Raw genomic sequence first — 24,057 nt, forward strand, 5'->3', positions numbered from 1 at the left:
AACGTAATAAAACCTAATGTTATGCTCTCGTATAATTTTTCTCCTCCATCGAGGGGAATATCTAAGATGAGTGCTTCTAGTTATCAGCGAGCTTAGGGTTGTCGGTTGTTCTACTTCATCACCATCGAAGAAAGAAAAATTTCAGGCAATGCTCCAGGATCACCTGGAGACGACGGGTATAGATCCATTTTCGATTGGTCCACCCTCGTTGCTTCGAAGAAAGTGGGGTCTGAGGAGCCCGAAGGGCCCGGAAGTGGATTGAATCTGCCATCTACGGGTTAAATACTTTTGCCTGCGCCTGGTATGAATGGCTTAAGAGTTGGCCGAAACTCGTCCATGGGGAGCATGCCCAGCAAGAAAAGCACCCAGAAAAGCACCCAGAAAAGGGCTAACTTGACAAACAAGAAAAACATATTCGGGTGCGCCGTGCGTTTGGCGAGACTCGAAACAAAAATCCATAAAACATCCACACACAATATAGAGAAGTAAAATCGTAGACATAGAAACATGAAATTTGGTGAGACAACTAATCTAGCTCTATGAATATATAACATCATTGATCCTATAGTCGTCATTTTTGTTATAATATTTATTTTGTACACTCCCTTTTTTAAGAGGCTCCGGACGCTCCATTGCCTCAAGCCCCGGGCCCGGGGTAGCCCTTGCAAATCTTCGCCGCTTGCTTTTGCGCCAAAGTTACTTACGATCTTCTTCTCTTATATACATCCCCTGATGCGCCTAACAGAGTAATAGTCGTCTCGTCTTTATGGTCTGGAAATAGTCTATTTCCAACATTTAAATAAAGTGTGTTGTTTTGATTTCTATACTATATTAGGTTGTTGGCCCAACATGGACTGTTCCAGACATAAGAAACGTTGTCAAAATCCTAAATTCAAAATTATTACTCTGTTCTAGACAACACAACATGTCATTTACAAAGTAAAATTCATGATTATTACTATGTTAAAAACATCATTTTGATATGGTAAAAAGAAGCTGTGTGCAAAATACGATTTGCAACAAAATATAATAAAAATTATATTTTTAATCATTTTTCAAAAAAATAATCAAAGTCAATGTTAGTTAAATTTATAGTTACACTTAATTTAACTAGAGAAACCTGATAACCAACCTAACAATGAAAAATAATTTTAGTTACTAAATTTTAAAGTTCCATTTATAGTTAATTTATTTACAAATATTGTGATAAATTTGTCAAACCGTATTTTTACAAAAATCGTGGAAACATAAAATTTTATAACTTTCTTTGAAAAGCTATATTTGTAAATATTTAGGTTTTTTTTCCTAAAATATTCAAGGTATTATCAAAAAAACAAAAAAAAAACAAAAGAAAAAATTTAATTTGTGAGAAGCTTGCAAATTGTTAACAAGGAGAGCACCTAGTTTTCATCGCCATAGTAGAGTCTTCGGAGTTTCCGAAGCAACAAAAATTTATAGATACACACACACTTATATATAATCTTTACTACATTTATCTCTCTGGCTAATTTCATAGCTTCTCGTTTCTTCTCTATTTCTTCATCTTCAGTTTGTTCTATTCAGAGATTTAAAATGGCCACTTCCGTCGCCGGATCTGCTATCGCCGCCTTCAAAATCGCCGGAATTTCTTCAGCTGACCGGAAAATCACTAATTTGGGTTGTTTTGTACCCTTTTCGAAATCCTTTCAGACCCATGATCTCAATTTTCAATGCCGATCAGCTTCTTCTTTTGGTTCCTCTGGTAATGTTTTAGTTAAGTGTTAATTTTCTTGATTTTTTTTATTTGTGTGTTTTTGCTTGAGTTGTTTAAAGGGGTTTTAGAATTAAGTGTTTTATTAGTAAAGATTTAATCTTTTTTGGAAATGCATTGTTGAAGTGGGGTTTAAAATGGGTTTAACAATGATTGTAATGTTTTAATTAAATGCTTATTTTCTTGGTTTTATTTTGTTTGTGTTTTTTATTGAGTTGTTTGAAGGGGGTTTTAGAATTGGTTGTTTAATTAACAAAAATTAAGTCTTTTTTGGAAAATGCAATGGTGAAGAGGGGTTCGGAAATTGAAATGGTTTTAACAATGATGGTAATGTAGGTGTGAAAGCTCAAGTTTCGACAATTGAGAAAGCTGCTGTGGAAGCTGCGAAAGATGTGGAAGCTCCAGTTGTGGTGGTGACAGGAGCTTCTCGAGGTATTGGCAAGGCTATTGCATTGGCTTTGGGGAAAGCTGGGTGTAAGGTTAGTGTTTAGAGGTTTTTAACTTTTTATTTCAGCTCGAAATGAGTGATGGTCATGTATGTTATAGTAATTTTTGGCTTTGACTTTTTTTTTTCTTATTTAAATATGGTTTAATTGGTATTTTCCTTTTGCTGTACATAATCAATCAAGTCGCAACCTGAAATCCGTAGCTGTTGCAAGGAAATTGTATCTATTGAGATGGCTAGTTAAAAGTTTTGTATATATGTCAAGGCCAATATTCACACATGTAGCTTTGTGCAAATATTGATATTGGGCCTTCTATTGTGCAGGTTCTGGTCAATTATGCAAGATCATCAAAAGAGGCAGAAGAAGTCTGTAAAGAGGTAAACATCTTGTCTATACATCTCTTTTGATGTTTGTTAGATATTGCTTTAGATACGTTGACTAGTGGTCTTTAGGAAACAATACTAGTAATGATGTTTAGAGGGTCACACAGGTCTACTGCGGCAGCTTATGTTTTTTTAATAAACTGTAATTACTTCTTGACATTTTAAGTTATCATACTATAATGTTGCAGATAGAGGCAGCTGGTGGTCAAGCTCTTACTTTTGGAGGAGATGTTTCCAAAGAAGCGGATGTGGAGTCAATGATAAAAACTGTGAGTGGATGTTTGCTCTGTTTATTGTTTGGTTTGGAAGAGAAGCAACTAATTTGTAATGCTATTACACATACAGGCGGTTGATGCATGGGGAACAGTTGATGTTCTTATAAACAATGCAGGTAACTCAAAAGTCTATCATTTAAAATTCAATTTACTGTTTTTATTCTGTAACACAACCTGCTAATTAGTTGCATTAATATTTACAGGAATTACCAGGGATGGCCTGCTAATGAGAATGAAGACACCTCAGTGGCAGGAGGTGATTGATCTTAATCTCACGGGTGTATTCATATGCACACAGGTATGTTTCTATGGTTTAAATGCTGAAACATGGATATTATATACCCCTTATCTATGTGATTAATATATAAGTGAAACATGGAAATACTACATCACTGAGCTAAGTTATGTTTTTGCAGGCAGCAGCCAAAATTATGATGAAGAAGAAAAAGGTATTGCAATTTTAGCATCTGACTGTCATTTAGATTTCTGTATAACTGTACTTCACATGTAGACATAGACCAGAACTCAACTACAATGATCACTTTGTGCATTCACGGGTTTGAACTCTGAAATGGTCATTAGAGTGATTTTGCGTACATCAGACTTTTCCATGCTCGCTTAATATGGGAGCCTTGTGCACTGTTCCCCTTTTGCATGTTTGCATAGACCATAATATTTTAGTAATAAATGTCAACAAAGCAATAGTTTATTATCATTTTCTGTGTGTCGTGGTTTTAAATTGTCATTTCCCTGTAAACTCATGTTCTCAGGGACGCATAATTAACATAGCATCAGTTGTTGGTCTTGTTGGCAATGTGGGGCAAGCAAATTATAGTGCTGCAAAAGCTGGGGTGATTGGCTTCACTAAAGCTGTGGCAAAGGAATACTCGAGCAGGAACATCAATGTAAGTGTACCATTTCTTTCCATGTAATAGGATGGTTTGTTACCTGTATTTTCCAATTTTGTCCTTGTACCATGTCGACCGGACATGATACTGGCGTGGTATGAGATCTGAGTTGGATCCTTCATACTGAAACTGGTTACTTTATCTTACATGTTTTTTGCAAGATTCTTAACATTACATCAGTATAGTTCGGAACGAAATATATGGGCATCTTGAGTTCTGAATTGCTTATATAGAGCAAGATCATGTTTATATAGAACAAGGTCCTTGGAAGACTTGTCTTATATTTTACTTTTAATTTCTTGTTTCTACGAGTTCCACATATTGTTAAGTGTTACTTTTTGGTAGTAAAATGTATATGATTCTAAGCAATTTCAACCATATTAAATTTAATGCCAAGTCTCTGCACCTGCACCCAAGTCCAATTTCTAATCCATACAAGAAACCCAGTTTTTTAAAGAGTTTGATACTAGGATCTGCACACATGTCTGACAAATGTACCTGAGTCCGGCTAACATATATTGGATGCAGTTACGCATGTCAATATCAATGTACTAGTAGATAAAAAATGTACTTATGAGTTACAGCCCTTTTGATAAACAGGTGAATGCTGTGGCTCCAGGATTCATTGCTTCTGATATGACTGCTAAGCTCGGAGAAGATATTGAGAAAAAGATCTTGACTACAATTCCTTTGGGTAAGACATTTTCGACATATATAAACAAATGACTGGCACTTGTTAGTTTGTTGTTCCTTGTAAAAAACGTGTTTTGGTGCTGGTTTATGTATTATATATGCAGAAATATATTGGTTATCCAGATGCTTATCATCTTTGTGTTGTTCAAGTCTGTGCATGAAGTTCTAGTTACTGATAGAATTCTTCATTTTTTCGAGTTTGCACCTTTGCATCATGTTTACATGCACAAAATGATTCCTCATGGTGGGTTAAGAATTCATCGTTTGACCTGTTGAAGTTGTCAATGTCAGTGTGAGTTTGTGATGCATCAGTTTTTGATATAATGTTATGGTCAGATGTCAAGCAGGAATCATAATCGTAGATTGACATGTATCAACTTGTACTTCATTGTTGCTTGTTTTTGTAATTTTACAGGGAAATTAATGAAATTGAACAAATATTTATGAAAATACCTATGGAGATGCTGATACAATTTGTTTTTTCTCTAATTTCAGGAAGATATGGCAAACCAGAAGAAGTTGCAGGACTGGTGGAGTTCTTGGCTCTTAATCCCGCAGCAAGTTACATGACCGGACAGGTTTGTAGTAATTCACTTGTGAATAGTTGTTCATCACCTTGGAATTAACATTAATTTAATTTTAGGCTGTGTACCAAGATGTGGCCCTGTTTTCTTGATTCTGAACTTATTAATACTTCATGAGTATTGCATATATTTTAGGGACTACAAATTTGCAATTTTTTTGACTGATAATGTTGTGTTGCAGGTACTTACAATCGATGGAGGAATGGTAATGTAAGGGAAGAGCCGCACATCCTTTCTGACAAAGTGTCAAACTAAACTTGTTCAATCCAGTAATAGTAGATTATCATGTTAAATAGGTAAAAGGTTCCAGACATTTTGCTTTGAAGAGCTTATCAAATAAGATACTTGTACAAGATTTTGCTATAGATTATCATTTGAAGACAATGTTATTGTATACATGCATGGTTGCACTAGTCCATTTTAACGGTACACTAAAAAGAAATATAAATTTGGTGGTATGTAAAATTGTAAATTGATAATTATAGATTAACCTGAACAGGGAGAGAGAGAGAGAGGGAGGGAGAGAGAGAGAGAGGGAGAGAGAGAGAGAGAGCATATGAAAAAAAAATAGTCTTTACAATTTGAAACATCTATTACCATACTGTATATTAAGTTGTCAAGTTCACCAAATAAAAAGAAAAACATACTGTATATTAAGTTGTCAAGTTCACCAAATAAAAAGAAAAACTACTACCATATAAAAAGAAAAACTACTACTACAGGTACTTTAAAATTAATCTATCTTAACTGAGCAGGACTAACTTAATTGAAGTAATAATCATCATCATCTTATTACAAATTAGTAGCTAAGCTAACAACACAATTTGATGAGCCAACTTAGCTGAAGAATCTGGTTCTAACTTAGCTGAAGAATTTGTACTGCTGGGCGGAGACGATGATTGTTCTAAGCCCACCGATGGGTGCTACAACCATAATACTAACACCGATCACTATGAATACCTGAAATTTCCAAAGCCGGAAAATATATACAGATCAGTAAGTCGCAAATGAAACAAGAAACATACATGATTAGGAGACTGAACGAAGTTAATTTACCCAGTTTAAGCACCAAGAAAAGCTGAATCTTCGAGGTTTTTTGAGGATCAACCAGATGATGCAAGGAAGCTATGTGAACAATGTCACAAGGCTGATTGATTAGTTTTCGATAATGCTGAAAACTGGGAATAGAATTATGAGAACCAGATACAACATTAGGGTTTCTTACTTACATAATATGATGTAGGAGCTAAAGCAAAGCCTCCAAAGAAACCAAGTAGACCTCCAAAAAAAGGAATTGCAATGGCAATGAACATTGTAAGTCCTGCAACACGAAAACATCAGTGGAAACTCGATTCTCCGAAATTAAATCTATCTGAGGGGCTGCATTGTCAGTAGCATACTTACCAACATATGTATATCTCACTGCTACGCGGAGCATGGTACGAGGTTTAAATCCCATATGCTTAACCAGTAATGTCTCGGTCATATCAAACACAGGCATCGCGAAGACCTGTGGTGGTTTAAAGCAAAGCCAAACACTGATTGATCAAGAGTAAGTGACAAAAAATTGTTGGAGAAAAGAGAGCTAGTAGTTGTTGAAATCTGAAATGGATCATTGGATCATCACCTGGTAACCTCCAAGAACATGGACAACGACAAACATATTTGCAGTTGCAATCAGCCAAGTTGGTTTCTCCAGTGTCAGCAGAATGTTGTCATCAAGCGCGTTTCCAAAAATGTAGTATCCGACAAATGCAACAGGAAAGTAGCAGAAGCCAACAAGTAGATATGCAACAAAGACACCTTTATGCATTGGTTTAGTAGAAGGTTTCTCAGGAGTAGAAGGAATTGTAGCCTGGATTTCAAGAACTACATTGTGACCTGCATAAGCAAAGGCCACTGATCCCAAAGCATTGAAGAAGTCGTATATTTTTGCACTTGTGTCTTCTGATTTCAGGTTATAGCTCACGTCGTGAATCACTCCCTTCTTAAGTGCAGCTCCCCAAGAAATAGTAGAGTAACTACAAACAGGAAAGATAGTTTCACAACATAAATGTAGGATTGAAGCACCTAACATCTGTTAAAATAATATAAGAACCTGGAAAGGGTCATGTTCTATAACGTTGAGGTTTTAGAGTAATTGGTTCCTTGACAACATCTACTACGTATATTTCATGACTTCAAGCACGGTTAACATGTCATTCTGTTAGAAACTCTTCTTTCGTGTTGGTAATGACATTATTAGACAATGCACGACTACTAAACATGATATTGATCTTAAATTACCTCAAAGACATGACAGCAGCAGCGAAGGAAATACCAGATATGGAGTTAAAATTGGGGAGAAGAGAGAGCACAAAGTGAGCAGATCCAAAAATCATGATGAAGAATGTAGTTCTGATGGGAGTGCAGTCTGGACAAACTGACCGATGAAACTTCTGCAAAGATTTACCTCCAGTGACCATGTAAACAATGCACGTACCGACATCCACAATAAGCTGTTGAGGAACAACAATCCAGAGGCCAAGCTTTTCCCCAAATGCTGCTTGGCCTAATTCATGGTACCTATCAAATCGTCTTCCCGGAACACATTCATGCATCTCCACCATTTGCCATATTGTATACAAGGTTATCAACCATGATCCAACAACCATTGTAATCCCTGCTCCCCTGAAACATGTGTCAAGGAACCAGTTACTCTAAAATCTTAAGATGTTAGAGAATGACCCTTTCCATGATCTATATTATTTTAACATGTATTGTACACATATAGCCATCTGAGTATTTGTAGACACGTAAAATGAAATAAATTAAAGACTTAATTGCACGAAGATGGCCTGAACTTTAATTTTTTCGCACAAAAATGGTTCATGTAAAATAATAGGAATCCGAATTGCTAAACTATTTTTTTTAACAAGCGATTGCATTCCGTCAAATGTGTCTACCAGACGTACCATCCGAGTTCCGACATAGCATAAGGAAGACTAAGAACACCAGCACCAACCATGGCAGTGACATTATGAAAAGCAGAGTACCACCATTTTGCATGCCTTGAAGAAGTAACTGGTAGCCAATCATCTATGGCCTTCTCCTCTGCTGTTTTTCTGTCATCATTTACCACCATTTTTTCCCCTTCAATTAAATTTCTGTAAACAAGACTAAAAAATCAAATGTGCCAACAAAAGAGCTGATTTATTTAACTTTCTAAAGCCTCTTTCAACGTACAAAAGTAGGAAACTTGTGTAGTTATCACAGAGTGAAGTTCTAGTGCTGATGAATAACTGATATTTTAGTTCTTGATATACTAAGATCAAAGTACTTATATATTTTTTAAAAATTAATACTATTTTAACTCGAGAAATTACCAAAAATACTAATTTTTTTAAGCTTTTTTTTGCAATTTTACTTCTGATTTTTTTTGCAAAAATACGGAATCAACCAAAATCAAACAGATATGCAACTAGTTGAATGGAGTTGCATGTAATTGCAGAAACTCGTCAAAAGTTGCATGCGGTTGATTTCAGTTGTGTATTTTTGCAAAAAAATATTATATAATATTATTACAAATTAAAAAATATTTTTGCAATTTTTTTTTAAATGACAGTATTTTTGCAAAATTAATTTTAGACTTGGGTATTTTTCAAAAAAGTCCTTTTAACTTTTATTCAGATTTTTTAAATTTACGTAAATACATGGACAATGCACTTTAATATACGTGCACAAAGTGAAAGTTGACAGATTTTTCGAAACGGAACCAATATTTTGTTATGATATAAAAGGGAGGTTATAAAATTAAGAAAATATAATTATTAGTGGATAAATAAAGGTGATTAAGATATGTTCGGAGCTATATGGGGATCTATGGATCAGTTGTTGCTTAAAAGTAGGTTAGTAAAAATTAATGTTATCTTTGCTGCAATTATCCATAGCCTAAAAATGTGAGGAGCAGTTAAAAGTATATTCAGTTAAGATTTATTTTACATGATCCCGTATTATCTCTAACTAACTACATATTTAGTTGACTGAATCTAAGATATATACCACTCCAGTTGATAAACCTGTAATTAGGAAAGTAACAAAGTTTTATACACATAAATAAAGTTTCTATTTTTTATTATATATTTATTTGATATAGAGACATCAAACATATGATTTAGTTTTGTAATAGGAAAACGAAATTAAGTATTCTTTATTAAAAATAATTTCAGTTTTGACCATTGATAAATAGATAAAGTTAACATTAATTTGCATGTGACGGGAATACAAAAAAATATAATACCATTCAATTTTAGAAACATTAAGATTAACAAGTGTTATTATGTGTTCTTAATATAATATTGTTAATATGTCATTATAAAGAAGTGTTCATTGATTATATAAAAGAGTTATGAGTTATGTAATTCAGTTTTGAGCAGTATACAAAAAAATTATTAAACTTGTTTTATTCATATTTCTTGTGTAAGTGGTTTATGTTCTTTTTCTCATTTTTCATTAGTTTAATTAGAAAATTGAACAGAAAATTGAGAAAATTATAGCAAATTTGGAAATAGAGAGTTGGACAAATATATACAACTTTTAATTTATAATAAGTTATTTATAACATAAGATAACCAAACAAGTATCATTTAGCAGAATCCGGATTTGCATTTCCAGCTTTAACAGTAACACACATTAACAAAAGCTTCTAAGCAAATATGAATGCATTCATAAGTTTGCTTCTTGTACAATTCATAACAAGTACAAACACGCCATAAATAACTTTTGGCAAACCAAGCATGTGCAAGAGCACAACTTAACTGAGTACTACTAAAGTTGGAACAATCCATTTAACCTAATGACCAGACTCAGCAGCTTGGGGCTGGGCATTTACATTGGAACCATCAAAGCCTCCACTTGGTGCTCCTGGATTCGGGTTGGATTGATACATTACTGGTGTAAACGCTGGAGGTGCACCGCTTGAAGCTGGTGTGCTACCAGGAACCATTGGTGTGGGATTCATTATCATAGGTCTAGGGGCACCATCAACTTGGCCTGGCAAGGGAGGAGCGCCAGGTGGTGTGGTTGTCATCGGAGGCATGCCTGGGGCAGGCATGTAACCTGAAAAAACAAACAGAGATTAAACCAAACACCAAAAGAGACACGAGAAAAAATAGGTACAATCTCATGAATGGTCAAATTTTGCACGATAAAAATTTAGTAAATTGAAGATGCATAATATAACATTTAGCTCACACTATCATTAAGTAATCATTTGATTGAGCTAAAACAATTAATTATTTTTTTAATCACGGGTCTGCCTTTCTTTTTTTGGCTAAATCAACTCAATTGCGTTTTATGCACAAATCGGATTATAATATTCAAAAATATTGGTGTTAAAGAAATCTAGAGTTCATTTATCACCCTCCCTCCTCTCTTTTTCCCATGCTAACAAAATATATACCAAAAAACCAATTTTAGTGAATATTATAAACACTACGTTTTTTTTTGAATTTATTGATTTAGTCCTACAGTAGAACCTCGATAAATGAAAAACCTCATCAAATAAATAATTTTTTGATTGGGTAATCACAAAACCTTGTGTAATTATCTTCTTTCTTTTTTCTTTCTAATTGGGTTCATTTAAGTTTACATTATAAGTTTAGTATTACAAATTATTTTTCGCAAGTGAAATATACATACACACAACTACGTTATGAGTGTGCTGGGTATGTCCATTTTCATTGTATTAATAGATTATGAATTGTCAAATACATCTTGAGGATTAATTTTTGTTTAGGAAGTGGGAGCATCAGCAGCTTCATCAAACTCTAAAGTCTAAAACAGTACGGTCATTTTAATTTTTAAATAAATAAACTGGCCACCATGGATGGAATCATGCTGATAGCAGAGTAAACAAAACCAGATCAGAAAGACAAAGTTAAGTGCAGACCGTTTACGAGAAAGATCAGTAGAGGCATATACCCTCCTATAAAGCAACATATTTTCTCATACGATGGTTATGTCAGAGCTTGTCCAAGTGCTACTCCTTTGGGCAAAAATAAGTGCAAGCAAGCATATATATGGGGAAAGGACAGAAAGGAACAAACTCTTGAAGTAAAGTTGATATGTCTATAAATGATGACGTTGTCAACGATATTGATAACTGTAAGAACAAACCGAATTTTCTTCCTTTTTTATGGATCAATTACCTAGATCTATAGATCCAGATGATTTAGTGTCTGGGATACCTACAGAAATGAAGAAAGAAAACATAAACTTCTTTTTTTTTAAGACTAGAACCTATAAAGTCCTTTCCTACTTGGCTCATCATGCATCCATCAGCTTATTTAAGGCCGTTGGTAAATTTGATCCTGGGTACACGTACTGAAGCACAAACCTATTGAGAGAATCTATACTTAGGCAAGAGGCTCAAGCGTGTCTAAACAACTTTTACAATTCAGTCTGAAAGGGGTTCAGAATTAATAAACTAATCCGACCAATAAAGTTAATTTTACATAATGATGCAGAAGGATTCATAGTTACAAATTAGTGCGCTGTGCACTCTCCGACTTATATATTTTTTACTAGATTTCACGTGTCAGTACTCAGTAGTTATTCTATCCCCCCCCCCACAAGCAGTCCGACATCACATGAGAACTCCTACAATTGATCCTATACATAGTATTAGACCGATACTATATGGAATGTCGAGGCAAAAAAAAGAGGGGCTGTTTTTTCTTTTTCAAATTATCCATCAAAATGCAAGATATGATATAGATGATAAATTAACTTGCTACCAGTTTACTGTTTTGGACTTCCATCATCCAAAATGACAAAAAACACCAATCAAAATGATATTTGCATTGTCAGACTTACCTGGTCTCATCAAAAGAGGAGGCGGCGGCCTCATTCCAGGTAACAACGGTGAAGTCATTGGCATTTGCGGATTCCCAGGCATGGGCATCATAGGTGTAGGTAATACAGCCATACGAGGTCTCATCTGATTGTAAGCTGCCCCAACCTGCTGATACGAGGCAGCTTGCCCAAGATGCGCCTTAATCCTTTCATCAATCAAAATCTGATTTTGTTGCGCCTCATACTGCTGATAATACTCCCGCACATTCGCCTGCACAAAAACATCCGATAAATCACACATTCTCAAAATCACAATTACCGCATTAAAAACCCTAAAGCCGCTACAATACCTTGTGCTTGTATCCCGCATTATGCTGCTTCCGTACAGAAGGCTGAAAACCCACAGTATATCCACAATCAATACATCATAATTGCAAAAATCTATAAACACGAACACTACTTCAAATTAAAACAATAAACTTATATACGTAACGTCTAAGTTCTAACAACCTAATATACGGAAACTAGTATATAATCCTAAATGTACATTACAACGCGTAAAACGAAATGACTAAATTACTTGAAAAATAACTAACAGTTACCGAAAGAATTATTGACTTACAGAATCATGAGTGAGGTAAGTGTCACAATAATCACAGTAGTACCTGTAAAACAAAATCATTAAGAACTAATATTAAAATTAAAAATTAAATAACATACAAACATAGCAATTACATACAAACATACCTAGGCATGATTCCAATTCACAAAAGAGCTGCAATCAATCAAACAAACAAATTAAAAAAAAAATAGAATTTTTACGGAAATAAAAACAATACGAAAGGCTAATTGAATATATGTATACAATTGAATTGTACCGTAGATCGATAAAAGCTTACAGAGCTAGCCCAATTTGAAAATCTTAAACCCTAATTCGCGACCCAGTCGAGGTGTGAATCTTCTAAAAGAATATAATTTTAAATAGTGATGACATAATAATCTGAGTTTGCTTTTGTTTTTGGGCCGGTGGGCTAAATAAAAGGGGAGGCCTGTTTTTTCTTATTAGGGTAAGATCAACTAACACCAGATTAACACCAGATCACCGGTCGAAAGTCGAAACCTACTCGATTCATAATCCGATTTGTAAAAAGAAAAGTAGAAGGGTCCGAACACGATTGAAAATATTTTTTTATTAAAAAATTTATTTCTTTACACTAATATTAAATTTCTTTTAATTTTAGATAATTTTAATTTAAACGAAATTAATTAGCTAATAAATACGACCCAAAAAATTTAAGTTCGGCACGGTCAAAGCACAGGCTTATGGCCCGATCAAAACCCGGGCTGATGGGTCTTTCGTGCATCTCTAGTTCAAACTAGGGATGAGCAGAAAACCGCAAAAACCGCACCAAACCGCACCGCAAAACGCGGTTTTTAATTTTTGTGGTTCGGTTGCGGTTTGAATTTTTAATAAACCGCGCGGTGCGGTGCGGGTTGTGGTTTTAAATTTCTGAAATGTGGTTCAAATCGCACCGCACCACAATATTTAATATATTATTTATATATATACATACTTATATTCCTATCGGGTAACATAAACAACCATTTTATATTCTTAGTTAAACTGAATTTCACCTGATGGCCATAACATCCTTATTGAGTTAGAATTATATGTTAAATTCATTAGGGAATTCAAATATACCACACGATCTTGTGACAAATAAAAAAGAGTCTACACAATTTCTTGTTTGTATTTCTTCACTGGGAAAACTAAAATCCAAGTATTTATACTAGTGAACTAAGATGTTGCATTCTGATTGACTAAAACTATTTTCGGAAATTTGATTAAATTTAAGTTTTGTATTTATTTAATTTTTTTAACTTGTAAAGTATAAACCGCAGTGAACCGCACCACACCGCACCGCACCGCATTTTCGTGATGTGATTTATGCGGTTTTCGAGGGTACGCGGTGCGGTTGCTGTTTGGGAATTTGAGCAAATCGCATGTGCGATTTAATTTGCGGTTTGAGGAAAAAACCACACCGCCTGTCCCGCGCTCACACCTAGTTCAAACCGTATATCCCTTGTTCGAAAAAGGGATCCGACCGTTCATACCGCAACATAACATAGAACTAGCCGTTATTATACTTCCCAAATAAATATCACTGAACCATTTTAATTGTTCCCCCAAATCATAAACAATTCACACATATACCTACATTATTACATACACACAAACGATACTAGGTTTTAACTTTAACTATCAATGGCTTCCTCAAAAACAGCCACCAAAGACATCATCACTCTCCGAGGTTCCGCCGCCATTGTCAGCGAATTTTTCGGTATTTTCTTGATTTTTTGATTATTTTGTGTAAAAAAAATTATTTTTTTGCGGGGTTTTGATTTTTTGATTAATTTTGTTGTGTTTTGAAACCCCTTTTCAGGTTATGCTGCAAACAGGTTTGATTAGATTTTAAAAATGGATTTTATTGATTTTTTTCGATGTTTTGTTTTCGGGTTTTAATTTGTTATGATTTTTGTAGTATTCTTTATAATCGCGGAGTTTATCCTGAAGAAAGCTTTGCAAAGGTGAAGAAATATGGACTTCCACTGCTGCTTACGCAGGATGAGGGTGTTAAGAGTTTTATTTCGAATCTGAATTCTCAGCTTTCGGGTAATTACTTATTTGTTTCGGAAATGTGACTAATCAGGGCCGTGTGGCAATTACTTATAAGTATATAAGTCGAAAATATGTGCATTTTTTTAACTTATACGTTATTTATTCGTGTGATATGTGCTTGTTTATTAATTAGAGTCCATTTGGCAATTACTTGTAAATTTTGTTAGTCGGAAATATGTACATATTTTAACTTTACTTATAAGCTACTTTTTTTTATGTAACTTATAAGCTTATAAGGTATTATTCTTGTGATATGAGCTTGTTTATTGAGTAGTGGAATTTTTGGATTTTACAAGAATGGCTTGAAGCTGGGAAGTTGCAAAGGATAGTTCTTGTAATAATGAGCAAAGCTACTAGTGAGGTTTTGGAGAGGTGGAACTTTAGCATTCAGACTGATAGTGAGGTTGTCGAAAAAGGGTAATACTTCGTATTATCTCTACAGTTTTAATTTTTCTATTTTGTGCTCCTTGTTGTCGATTGTAGTGTTTAATTGTGTTCTATATTTGATTGGATCAGTGTGTCGAGGGAGAAAAGTGATAAAGAAATCATGAGAGAAATTCAAGCAATCATGAGGCAGATTATATCTAGTATCACCTATCTGCCGTGTCTTGATGAACCATGTAATGTTATAACGATTCAGATGTTTGGTTTATATTTTTGTTAGTTTCGAACTTTTACTGAACTATGGTGGTTTTTTTCAATAATATGATAATTTCAGGTATATTTGATGTATTGGCATATACTGATAAAGAAGCTGAAGTCCCCCTTACTTGGGTTGAGAGTGATGCTAAACTGATTGAAAATCCGCAAATGGTGAAACTGCACTCTTTTGATACTAAGGTAGTATTAATAGTCATTCTGCCTACTTGTTAATATAGTCATTGTTCAGCTGAATAAAATTGGAATCAGGTGGTAACTTACTTTGATGGTGCTTGTTTTCATAGATACACAAGGTGGACACACTGGTATCGTACAAGAATGACGAATGGGATGAGGAGTGAAGCTGCGAGTTTTTCTTTATTGCCTTCTGATGTTGATTTTCTGCTTTCTTGTTTGTGCTTTTGATATATTTATCATCAACATGATGATTTGATGTTTGTGAATCTGTAATTCACCACTTCTGTTTTGATGCGTGTGTGTATTGATGAAAAGTTTCGATGGGTACGTGTGAAATGATGATATTAAAACTAAGATTTACTCAATTTATCTTGTCACTTTATTTCATCTTTGTATGTATACAATCCTGTAGTTCACTAACTTGTTATTTTGCGGATTGATGAAAAGTTTATACGTATGGAATTAATGATATCAAAACTAGGATTTTCTCAATTGATCCTGTCATTTTATTTCATCTTTGGATGTATACGATCTTTTTGGAGCTATCTTTCACTTACCGGACACAAACATATTCCTTAGCTCTTTTTATTTGATCTCAGTCCACCATAAACGCCTAAGACAACATACAATCAATCAAACTACATCAAACTACAGACAATATCATGTTCCGGATATATCTCATCGAAAATTTGCCCATTATGTCCGGCCAAAACTAACTACTGATCGAATATTTGACCATTATGTCCGGCCAAAACTAACTACACATTACGTCCACCGGAAAAGGAAAAAAATCATTGACATAATAAGTTTCTTCTTTATAGACAAAGTCGCAGAACAGGACAGGCAACATCCTGTTCTGGATATATCTCATCAAACATTTGACCATTATGTCCGGCCAAAACTAACTACACATTACGTCCAGCAGAAAAGGTAAAAAAATCATTGACCTAATTGATAAGTTTCTTATTTATAGACAAAGTCAGAGAACAGGTATATTCAAATTTTTCGCAAGACGGACCAATCAGCCCATTATATGCCAATATACACAGGCTAGCTGAACTTTTAAAGTTTGTAGTCGAATTGTCGTCTAAATGCAATTCATTCTTACAAGATAGGAGAGTCTAAATAGGTTTTCATCAACCCTAGTTAACACCGCGGTACATTGCACCAGGGCAAAGTTCATCCAAATTATCAGCAATCCTGAAACCCTCGTACTCTCTCAGGCATGTCCAGCCCCTCCGCGAGAGGTACTCACGGAAATCATCTTCAGTGTAGAAGGTCTTATCCTCTGTGTGAACTGGCAGATGATCCGGCTCTTCATACAAACATACTTTTATTGTCAATCCTGAAAACAAACACCTGCATTAATACAAATCTATATATTTTCTTGGCAGCATTACATCCTGGTAGTTTCCAGGTTCTGCATAATCAAGTTGCCGAGTTTATAACAGCATACATACACCATCAGAATTACTAAATTAAATGCTACAGAATTCCTTTGTCTTGTTTATTATAATTAAGAAACACAATTAATTTACCTTCATCAAGACGAAGAACATAGTTTCCCAAAGGCATATCCCTATCAAGGCTTCGCACAACATTATTTTCATCTTCCAGCCAAAAGGCGCGTTTTGTTCTCAACCTAAAAGCAGACTTAATCGCTTCTTTAATAGCATCTGCAGTAGCATCAATACCAATTCTATTTGTATAGTCCCCCAACTTGACAACAATGACTCTCCCTTCATATATGCTTCTCTGCCCACCTAAAAGAAAAAGAATATAGAGGCAAACAACTTATAGCTTAATCTCAGGTGGTAACTAAAATAAACATCATTCCTTATGGCCAACTAAACTTTACAGGCTGTGATATCTATTAAATCAAAAACTGACCATTTTCAGGAGTTCCTCTCCAGTCCCACGGAGAAACTCCAGTAGCAGCAATAGCATCAGCTGTGATAGCAAGGGGATGTCCATCATGATCCAATTGCCTTTCCAAGTTAAGTGATGCACTCCCTTTAGCTGTATGAAAATGAACTTAAACATTTGAACAAATTTTCAACTTATACTGAGAGATACATATGCAATGTGAATATGCACACAAAAAGACCATTTGAAAGGAGTCTGTCAACAGGCCAATACTTAACACAAAAGGCATAACTTAAAGTACAGACTCCCAACAAATGTAAATACGTGATGCAATAAACAGAAACTGTATCTATATGCAGGAGCTGACGTAGTAAGTCCGGCACTGCCTACAAGATTATTTGACATCATAGACCATAAATATTTTACTAACAAGAGGTATTCAGAAGTACTAGTACAGAAAAAAGCAGACAGAAATCCTGTAATGAATTACAAAACATAACATTTTAATGAGTAATAACAAGGTCATACCTTCCACAGGGCCATATGCTATAGCAGCAGTTTCATCAGTACCTGATTAAACAAAGTCGAGTAATTTTAGCGAAAAGATTGCCTAAATAGCGTTATATAAAAGAAATGTATGAAAGTAAGAAGCTGACCCCAACAACCGTAAAAATCAAGTACCAAACCAAGCATAAAAATCATCAAAGCAAGAAAATAAATTACCCTAATATAATGTGATTTACAGATCAGTGAAATCCAAAACCTAACATTACACCACATCCATACAAAAAACACATTGTACTTGACACACAAAACATATCCAACCACATCCAGCTTATACAAACAAACATAAGCAAACATAAGTTTTAGCAGTACACTGGCAAGGACCGATAACAAGAACACTGTATAAATCATCAGCATATCAAATTTCCTAAAACCTCCCAGACAAAAATCATAACAAAACTAGAAGCCGACCTATATCAAGCAAGTCTAGCACATTATAATAAAAACACAACCACAACATTTCACGAATACCCCTATCGATCAAGTCAACTACATTATAATAAACACATAACCACATAACATTTCACGAACACTAAAACCCATGTAAAAAAAAGATAATATACAAATACCCCTCTCGAGCAAGTCTACTACATGATAATAATCACATAACATAAAAGTATAAACCCAAGTAAAGAAGGAGAATATACGAACACCCTTGTCGGAGAATTGCATAAAGATATCAACTTTAGGAGAATCACATTACAATAAACACATAACCACATTTTACGAAAACTAAAACCCAAGTAAAAAAAAAAGAAAAATATACGAATACCCTTATCGAAGAATTGCATAAAGATATCAACTTTAGGAGAATCACATTACAACAAACACATAACCACATTTTACGAAAACTAAAACCCATGTAAAAAAAGGGAAAACATACGAATACCCTTATCGGAAAATTGCATAAAGGTATCAACTTTAGGAGAATCAGCCTTAAAAAAATCAGAATTCGACGACTTATGACTCCTATTCCTAAGAATCTCCTCAATTTCCTTATAACAACACATCTTAGCATTACTCTGATGTTTCGATTTCTTGAACTCTTTCAACAAATTCCTCCACTTATCAGTACACATAGTAGGCGATCGATCAAACCCTTTTTCCCTCATCTTAGCAGAAATCTGGTCCCACAAATGCTTATTACTCTTAGAAGTATTGAACAAAGAATCAGTCTCTCTTCGAAAGCTAATCAACGCTCTAGTCTCCTCTTGGACCCATGTTTCGGCCCGTCTTTTGGGGGCTTTTGGGTTGTCTTCATCGCCGCCACTGCTGTCACCGAGAATCATGGGCTGGTGAGTCAAGATTGCTGAAGATGAGTGTTCGATTAGCATGTGGGCTTGGTGGGGCTGTGATTCGTCTTTGTAGAAATCGATTGGTTGCGGTTGAGGGGCTTTTTCGTAAAGCATTTTTGAGGGGTTTGAGTGGTGAGTTGAGCTCAATTGAGGGTTTTGAGTTTCTGGGGTTGGAGAAGATGATCAATACTTACAACTATACTTACAGCTGTTGTTCATCTTTTGTATGTGTATAATGTTTTGTGTTTGTAATAATCTTTTTTAAAGAATTTTATTAGTAGTAATAAGAGTTAATGTTTTGCTATTGTGATTCTTTTTTTTTTCTTCATTTTTTTAAAATGTTTTATCAAGGATTTATGGCGCTTTAAAATTAATAAATATCAGTGTTACGTTATTATTGAAAGTTTTACACTTTAATAATAAATATTAAAAATAATTAAATGTTTATTTTTTGTCGTTCCCGGTTTAATTGTGTTGTAAGTAATATAAGGCTAATTAGTCAAAAAAATATAATAAAACTGGTTTATTAGGGGAATAAAAATTAAACTTTTTATGTTTGGAAAAGCAAAGTTTAAATTAATTTCGTTAAATTAATACTTGATAAATTAATAACATAAATTAATTAATAATTTGTTTAGTCCCGACTCAGGCTCTTTTATATAAAATAATAATTCGTTAAGTTTATAAGATAATAATTTTTTTTATTAAAACGTATAAGTATTATATAATATATAAATTAATAATTCTATCTTACATCTAAATTATATATGTATTCGAAGATGTACTTTTAAAATGAATGTAACTTGTTTATTTTTGAAATTGACCGGTAAGTATACCTTCTTTTTTTTTTTGCCAAAAGGAAGATAACTTTGATTACTTCAAATCATTCTCAAGAACATGAATAAGTTCAGGGTAAACCACATCCGGCTCCCAACTATGTTCAGCTATAGAATAACTAGAACTCGCTAGAGTATGGGCTAAATTATTCGCAGAACGTTTTACAAATCTAAGGACTACGCATTTGCTTGCTTGCTCTCTTAAGAGCTCCTTGCACTGATCGATCAACCTCCCGAAATAAGACAACATCTGCTTTGTACTTCTGATAGCTTGAACTGCTACCAGACAGTCCGTTTCCACAGCGACGTCAACCAAATTCTTTTCCTTAATCCAACTTAACACCTCTTTGATGCCTACTGCCTCTGCGCACTCGGGTTTAATGCGACCTTGTTTACAACTGGAACGAGCTTGAATTAACTCACCTTTATGATTTCTGGCAGCAAATGCAACAGCATAACGGTTGGTGGCTTAAAAACCGCAGCATCGGTATTTACCTTAATCTTGTTTTCCATTGGTACCGTCCAAAGCTCATCACTGTCCTCAGAGTTCAGTAAACCCCAAGTCCTGTCAAAATTTTTATCTTGAGCTTGTCGCCATTGATTAAGGACCACTTTAGTCAAAGCTACGACTTCACTAACCTCCATACCCTTTTGCTTCCAAACTAAGTCATTTCTGCACTTCCAGATAGCCCAGCATAACATAATACTCATGCATCTTTGATCGACTGTCTTCCCATCCATCTCGGTTATCATCCATTGTAAATATGATTGCTGTGAATTAACATTAATATCCACAAACAGATGGCTCCAGCATGCTCTGGCAAAGGAACAAGAAATCAGAGTATGTAAAATACTCTCAGCTGCTTCGTTACATAAAGGACACCATTCACTAACGTTTACCCTTTTTGTACGCAGTAGATCCTTTGTAGGAAGACAATTTGTGGCAGCCTTCCAGATAAATGTTTTCACCTTAGGGGGAACTTTGAGGTTCCAAAGCCTCCTCCAGAATCCAGTGTCTCCGTAGTCGTCCTGGTATGGGTTATTCTCCTGGATAATCGTATAAGCAGATTTAACAGAGTAAATGCCTAGCTTCTCCCTTCGCCAATACCATTTGTCTAGCTCGTTAACATGTAAAGGGATTCCCATTATTATCTCTGCATCTCTGTCGTCGAAAATATCACGAATCAGGTCCAAATCCCAACTCTGATTATTCATACATAATAACGAGGACACTTTTTTGTTCTGTAGCACCTCACTATTTGTCACCACATAAGGATTCTCCACATCTGGAAGCCAGGGATCATTCATTATGCTCACCATCTCGTTGTTTCCCACTCTGCAGCCCAAACCTTGTTTGAGAAGTTCTTGAGCTGCTAACAGACTTCTCCAGATAAACGAGGGATTAATCCCTAGCTTTGCATTGAGAAAACCTCCTTCTACGTAGTACCGGGCCTTGTATATCCTGGCAACCAGGCTGTCAGGATGGCTAATAAGGCGCCATCCCTGCTTTCCAAGTAAAGCTATGTTAAACTCATGAAGATGTCTGAATCTCATTCCATCAAACAATTTCGACTTGCACATTCTCCCCCAGCTCATCCAATGAATGCATTTGTTTTTCTTAGTTGAAGATTGCCACCAAAAATTGCACATCATTTGTTCCATCTCTTTACACATCTCCATAGGAATGAGAAATACACTCATAGCATAATTCGGAATTGACTGGGACACTGTTTTCAAAAGTATCTCTTTGCCACTTTTGTTCAAAAGTTTTCCATTCCGGCTTTGTATCCGATTTCTGACTCTATCTTTCAAGTAACCTAAGATTGCCGATTTATTTCTGCCTATACAGTTTGGCAACCCCAAATACTGAGTAGAAGCTGATGCCTCCATAAAACCAGTGACCTGCAAAATTTCAGTTTTCGTCTCTTGCTGCACATTCTGAGAAAAGAACACATTTGATTTCTCAACATTGATTTTCTGCCCCGAAACTTTTTCAAATACAGACAACAGAGACATGACTTGAGAAGCTTCACCTCTCGTGGCACGACAGTAAACATAGCTATCGTCTGCGAAAAAAAGATGAGACACTGGTGGTGCTCCTCTAGCCACCTTGATACCTTTAATCAGTCCTTTGTTTTCGTATTTCTTGATAAGAGCGGAGAGGCCCTCCATACAAATCAAGAAAAGGTATGAGGACAACGGGACACCTTGGCGTAGACCTCGTTCGGGCACTATATCTCCAAATTCCCTCCCCACATGAACAATTTTATATCTGGCTGACCACATGCACTCCATAAACAAACTCACAATGTGCTCATCGAATCCTATTTTGAATAAAACTGCTTCCACATAACTCCACTCCACGCGGTCATACGCCTTACTCATATCCAATTTAAGAGCCATCCATCATATTTTGTCTTAAGTATTTAAGTCATGTCATCGTTACTTTTAACGCATCCTTTTTTCGGAACTAGGCCTGTCAATAGAGTGAAAATCCGACCCGACCCGATCCGATCCGATCCGAGGTCATTTTAGCGGATATGGATTGACCTATTAAAAATCCGATCCGGGATCCGATCTGATAAGAAATATCCGATTATAAATGGAGCGGATATGAATTTAGGCTGATCCGATTCGTTAATAACCCGAACCGGTTATATATATATATATTTTATAATAAAAATATTTTTTAATAATTCTAATTTTAAACATATTATCCTCGAGTCAAGTTCCATTATCTATATTTCGTTCGGTCCGGTCTCAAACGTATAGTCCATTTCTATAACCTCATTTTTATAACCCTAGTTTTTTTACCTTTTAGAGCCGCATAACCCAAATTCTCAATTCATATAACACTTCCATTTCGCAACTTCAATTTTTTCATAGTTAGCATTAAAATATTGTACAACTCGGTATGTTTATTTCAAAAAGCGAATTTTAGTTTGTAATTTATTTTTGAATTTCATTGTATTTTACCTATATTTTAATATTTTTCGGAATTGTAAATTTTTAATAAATTTTGTAATAAGTTAAGTTAAAAAAAACAAATATACATAAATGGAGCGGATATCCGATCCGAAATCCGTGATCCGAACGAATCCAGATATGGATCGGCCTATAAAAAATCCGAAGCCGATTCGATCCGAATCCGAAAAAATAAATGGATATGGATATGGATTTAAGCCGATCTGATCCAAACACGGTCCATTGACAGGCCTACTCGGAACGGTTAGCTTCATTTTCTTTCTAATTTCCCCTAATTATATGTTGATCCTTCAATAATTCTGATACTAATTTTCTCCATGATATTCAATAACATTTTCAACAAAATTTCCGTTGTATATACTTCTATATGTTTAAAAATAATAAAAAAAATTATACATATCGATAATTTAATAAATTATTAACTTATCGATTAATTAATTATTTTCTCCGGCACCGATAGTATTAATTGATCGAGGTTTAAGTGTAAAAGAAATAACTTTAGTCTAAATTTGTAGGGATGGGTTATTATTTTTTTACATGCAGGATTTTATTATCCAGTACATTTTCTTTAATATTTGGGTTTCATTTTGTGAAATGATTATATATTTGCGTTAGTTTTTTAGAAGACATGCTTTAATGTTAGAAAATGCAATTTATGCATATGCAAAGTTGCAAACACATTTACAAACAAAACGAAACTTGCCATTTTAGTTTTTCTATTGTTTAGTTACCTCGTGTCCTTAAGGAAGCAACAGCTACTAAATGGTAGATTTGTATCACTTGCCAGGAGGATGCAAGCTCCTTTGGATTTTCACTACATTCAGACAGAAGTTTGATTAGATTGTGCCCCTACTGATGATCAACTTGAGTGTTTACCCGGAAATAGGACCTCCCTAAGTAGAGTGCCCAATTAACAAACGGAAGCTTGGATGTTTTTCCCGTGATAGGAGCTCTATAAGTAGAGTGCCCAATAAACAACCGGAAACCTGAGACGGTTACTTTCACATTAACTATGTCATTCTTTGGCCTAGCAGGTCATTTGGAATTCTTTGAGATATGATTAATTGCTTGATTATTTGAGGACTAAATAAAAACTGACCAAGAAAAAACTAGTAAGATCT

The 24,057-nt window shown here is 34.8% G+C and overlaps 6 protein-coding genes across 10 annotated transcripts; 2 read left to right on the forward strand and 4 right to left on the reverse strand.

Moving 5' to 3' along the window:
- The first annotated feature begins 1,368 nt into the window (after positions 1–1,368).
- On the forward strand, positions 1,369–5,435 carry LOC141667938 (3-oxoacyl-[acyl-carrier-protein] reductase 4-like). The gene is made up of 11 exons (XM_074474589.1): positions 1,369–1,741; positions 2,087–2,229; positions 2,520–2,573; positions 2,768–2,848; positions 2,925–2,970; positions 3,058–3,152; positions 3,271–3,303; positions 3,625–3,759; positions 4,363–4,456; positions 4,951–5,033; positions 5,221–5,435. The coding sequence occupies exons 1-11, from the start codon at positions 1,573–1,575 to the stop codon at positions 5,251–5,253; spliced, it is 966 nt and encodes a 321-aa protein (XP_074330690.1). The 5' UTR covers positions 1,369–1,572; the 3' UTR covers positions 5,254–5,435.
- A 279-nt stretch (positions 5,436–5,714) lies between these two features.
- Positions 5,715–8,305, reverse strand: LOC141667883 (lysine histidine transporter 2-like). Its single transcript, XM_074474525.1, has 7 exons — positions 7,994–8,305; positions 7,326–7,709; positions 6,667–7,060; positions 6,444–6,549; positions 6,269–6,360; positions 6,096–6,164; positions 5,715–5,999 (listed from the first exon to the last, which is right to left on the reverse strand). Exons 1-7 carry the CDS (start codon positions 8,161–8,163, stop codon positions 5,901–5,903), a joined length of 1,314 nt encoding a protein of 437 aa, XP_074330626.1. The 5' UTR covers positions 8,164–8,305; the 3' UTR covers positions 5,715–5,900.
- Positions 8,306–9,612: 1,307 nt separating this feature from the next.
- LOC141668019 (U1 small nuclear ribonucleoprotein C-like) lies at positions 9,613–12,918 on the reverse strand. 3 transcript variants are annotated; one of them, XM_074474693.1, is made up of 6 exons: positions 12,739–12,918; positions 12,621–12,648; positions 12,496–12,538; positions 12,224–12,265; positions 11,895–12,144; positions 9,613–10,136 (listed from the first exon to the last, which is right to left on the reverse strand). In XM_074474693.1, exons 2-6 carry the CDS (start codon positions 12,626–12,628, stop codon positions 9,871–9,873), a joined length of 609 nt encoding a protein of 202 aa, XP_074330794.1. In that variant the 5' UTR covers positions 12,629–12,648; positions 12,739–12,918; the 3' UTR covers positions 9,613–9,870. The 3 variants fall into 3 exon arrangements, with proteins under 3 accessions (XP_074330794.1, XP_074330792.1, XP_074330793.1); XM_074474691.1 differs by having other exon boundaries at positions 12,752–12,916; XM_074474692.1 differs by having other exon boundaries at positions 12,773–12,908.
- A 1,129-nt stretch (positions 12,919–14,047) lies between these two features.
- On the forward strand, positions 14,048–15,777 carry LOC141667262 (mitotic spindle checkpoint protein MAD2). Its single transcript, XM_074473679.1, has 7 exons — positions 14,048–14,215; positions 14,318–14,333; positions 14,417–14,547; positions 14,850–14,970; positions 15,070–15,173; positions 15,272–15,393; positions 15,498–15,777. Exons 1-7 carry the CDS (start codon positions 14,140–14,142, stop codon positions 15,552–15,554), a joined length of 627 nt encoding a protein of 208 aa, XP_074329780.1. The 5' UTR covers positions 14,048–14,139; the 3' UTR covers positions 15,555–15,777.
- Positions 15,778–16,332: 555 nt separating this feature from the next.
- On the reverse strand, positions 16,333–19,366 carry LOC141667551 (trihelix transcription factor GT-4). Of its 3 annotated transcripts, none has more exons than XM_074474098.1 (5): positions 18,842–19,366; positions 17,785–17,826; positions 17,281–17,409; positions 16,929–17,153; positions 16,333–16,735 (listed from the first exon to the last, which is right to left on the reverse strand). In XM_074474098.1, exons 1-5 carry the CDS (start codon positions 19,227–19,229, stop codon positions 16,533–16,535), a joined length of 987 nt encoding a protein of 328 aa, XP_074330199.1. In that variant the 5' UTR covers positions 19,230–19,366; the 3' UTR covers positions 16,333–16,532. The 3 variants fall into 3 exon arrangements, with proteins under 3 accessions (XP_074330199.1, XP_074330198.1, XP_074330197.1); XM_074474097.1 differs by having other exon boundaries at positions 18,710–19,366; XM_074474096.1 differs by having other exon boundaries at positions 18,704–19,366.
- A 622-nt stretch (positions 19,367–19,988) lies between these two features.
- Positions 19,989–22,354, reverse strand: LOC141664498 (uncharacterized). Its single transcript, XM_074470449.1, has 2 exons — positions 20,375–22,354; positions 19,989–20,276 (listed from the first exon to the last, which is right to left on the reverse strand). The coding sequence occupies exons 1-2, from the start codon at positions 22,352–22,354 to the stop codon at positions 19,989–19,991; spliced, it is 2,268 nt and encodes a 755-aa protein (XP_074326550.1).
- Between the last annotated feature and the right edge of the window lie 1,703 nt (positions 22,355–24,057).

Source organism: Apium graveolens, chromosome 6 (assembly GCF_009905375.1).
Source record: "Apium graveolens cultivar Ventura chromosome 6, ASM990537v1, whole genome shotgun sequence".
Taxonomy (NCBI): Eukaryota; Viridiplantae; Streptophyta; class Magnoliopsida; order Apiales; family Apiaceae; genus Apium; species Apium graveolens.

Excerpts from the sequence above, each read along its gene's own strand:
- LOC141667883 (XM_074474525.1), bottom strand. The coding sequence starts at position 8,163 with ATGGTGGTAAATGATGACAGAAAAACAGCAGAGGAGAAGGCCATAGAT. Across the intron at positions 7,710-7,993 it reads GCTATGTCGGAACTCGGATG|GGGAGCAGGGATTACAATGG; the intron begins GTACGTCTGGTA and ends CACATGTTTCAG. Across the intron at positions 6,000-6,095 it reads TTTCTTGGTGCTTAAACTGG|GTATTCATAGTGATCGGTGT; the intron begins GTAAATTAACTT and ends TGGAAATTTCAG.
- LOC141664498 (XM_074470449.1), bottom strand. The coding sequence starts at position 22,354 with ATGGCTCTTAAATTGGATATGAGTAAGGCGTATGACCGCGTGGAGTGG. Across the intron at positions 20,277-20,374 it reads TGCTGCCAGAAATCATAAAG|GAAAAGAATTTGGTTGACGT; the intron begins GTGAGTTAATTC and ends AGTTGGATTAAG.
- LOC141668019 (XM_074474693.1), bottom strand. Across the intron at positions 12,266-12,495 it reads CTTACCTCACTCATGATTCT|CCTTCTGTACGGAAGCAGCA; the intron begins GTAAGTCAATAA and ends GTGGGTTTTCAG. Across the intron at positions 12,145-12,223 it reads ATGCGGGATACAAGCACAAG|GCGAATGTGCGGGAGTATTA; the intron begins GTATTGTAGCGG and ends GTTTTTGTGCAG.
- LOC141667551 (XM_074474096.1), bottom strand. The coding sequence starts at position 19,229 with ATGCTTTACGAAAAAGCCCCTCAACCGCAACCAATCGATTTCTACAAA. Across the intron at positions 17,827-18,703 it reads ATTTTCCGATAAGGGTATTC|GTACTGATGAAACTGCTGCT; the intron begins GTATGTTTTCCC and ends TTGTTTAATCAG. Across the intron at positions 17,154-17,280 it reads GAGAGGAACTCCTGAAAATG|GTGGGCAGAGAAGCATATAT; the intron begins GTCAGTTTTTGA and ends TTTTTCTTTTAG.
- LOC141667262 (XM_074473679.1), top strand. The coding sequence starts at position 14,140 with ATGGCTTCCTCAAAAACAGCCACCAAAGACATCATCACTCTCCGAGGT. Across the intron at positions 14,971-15,069 it reads AGTGAGGTTGTCGAAAAAGG|TGTGTCGAGGGAGAAAAGTG; the intron begins GTAATACTTCGT and ends TGATTGGATCAG. Across the intron at positions 15,394-15,497 it reads TGCACTCTTTTGATACTAAG|ATACACAAGGTGGACACACT; the intron begins GTAGTATTAATA and ends TTGTTTTCATAG.
- LOC141667938 (XM_074474589.1), top strand. The coding sequence starts at position 1,573 with ATGGCCACTTCCGTCGCCGGATCTGCTATCGCCGCCTTCAAAATCGCC. Across the intron at positions 2,230-2,519 it reads TGGGGAAAGCTGGGTGTAAG|GTTCTGGTCAATTATGCAAG; the intron begins GTTAGTGTTTAG and ends TCTATTGTGCAG. Across the intron at positions 2,849-2,924 it reads TGGAGTCAATGATAAAAACT|GCGGTTGATGCATGGGGAAC; the intron begins GTGAGTGGATGT and ends TTACACATACAG.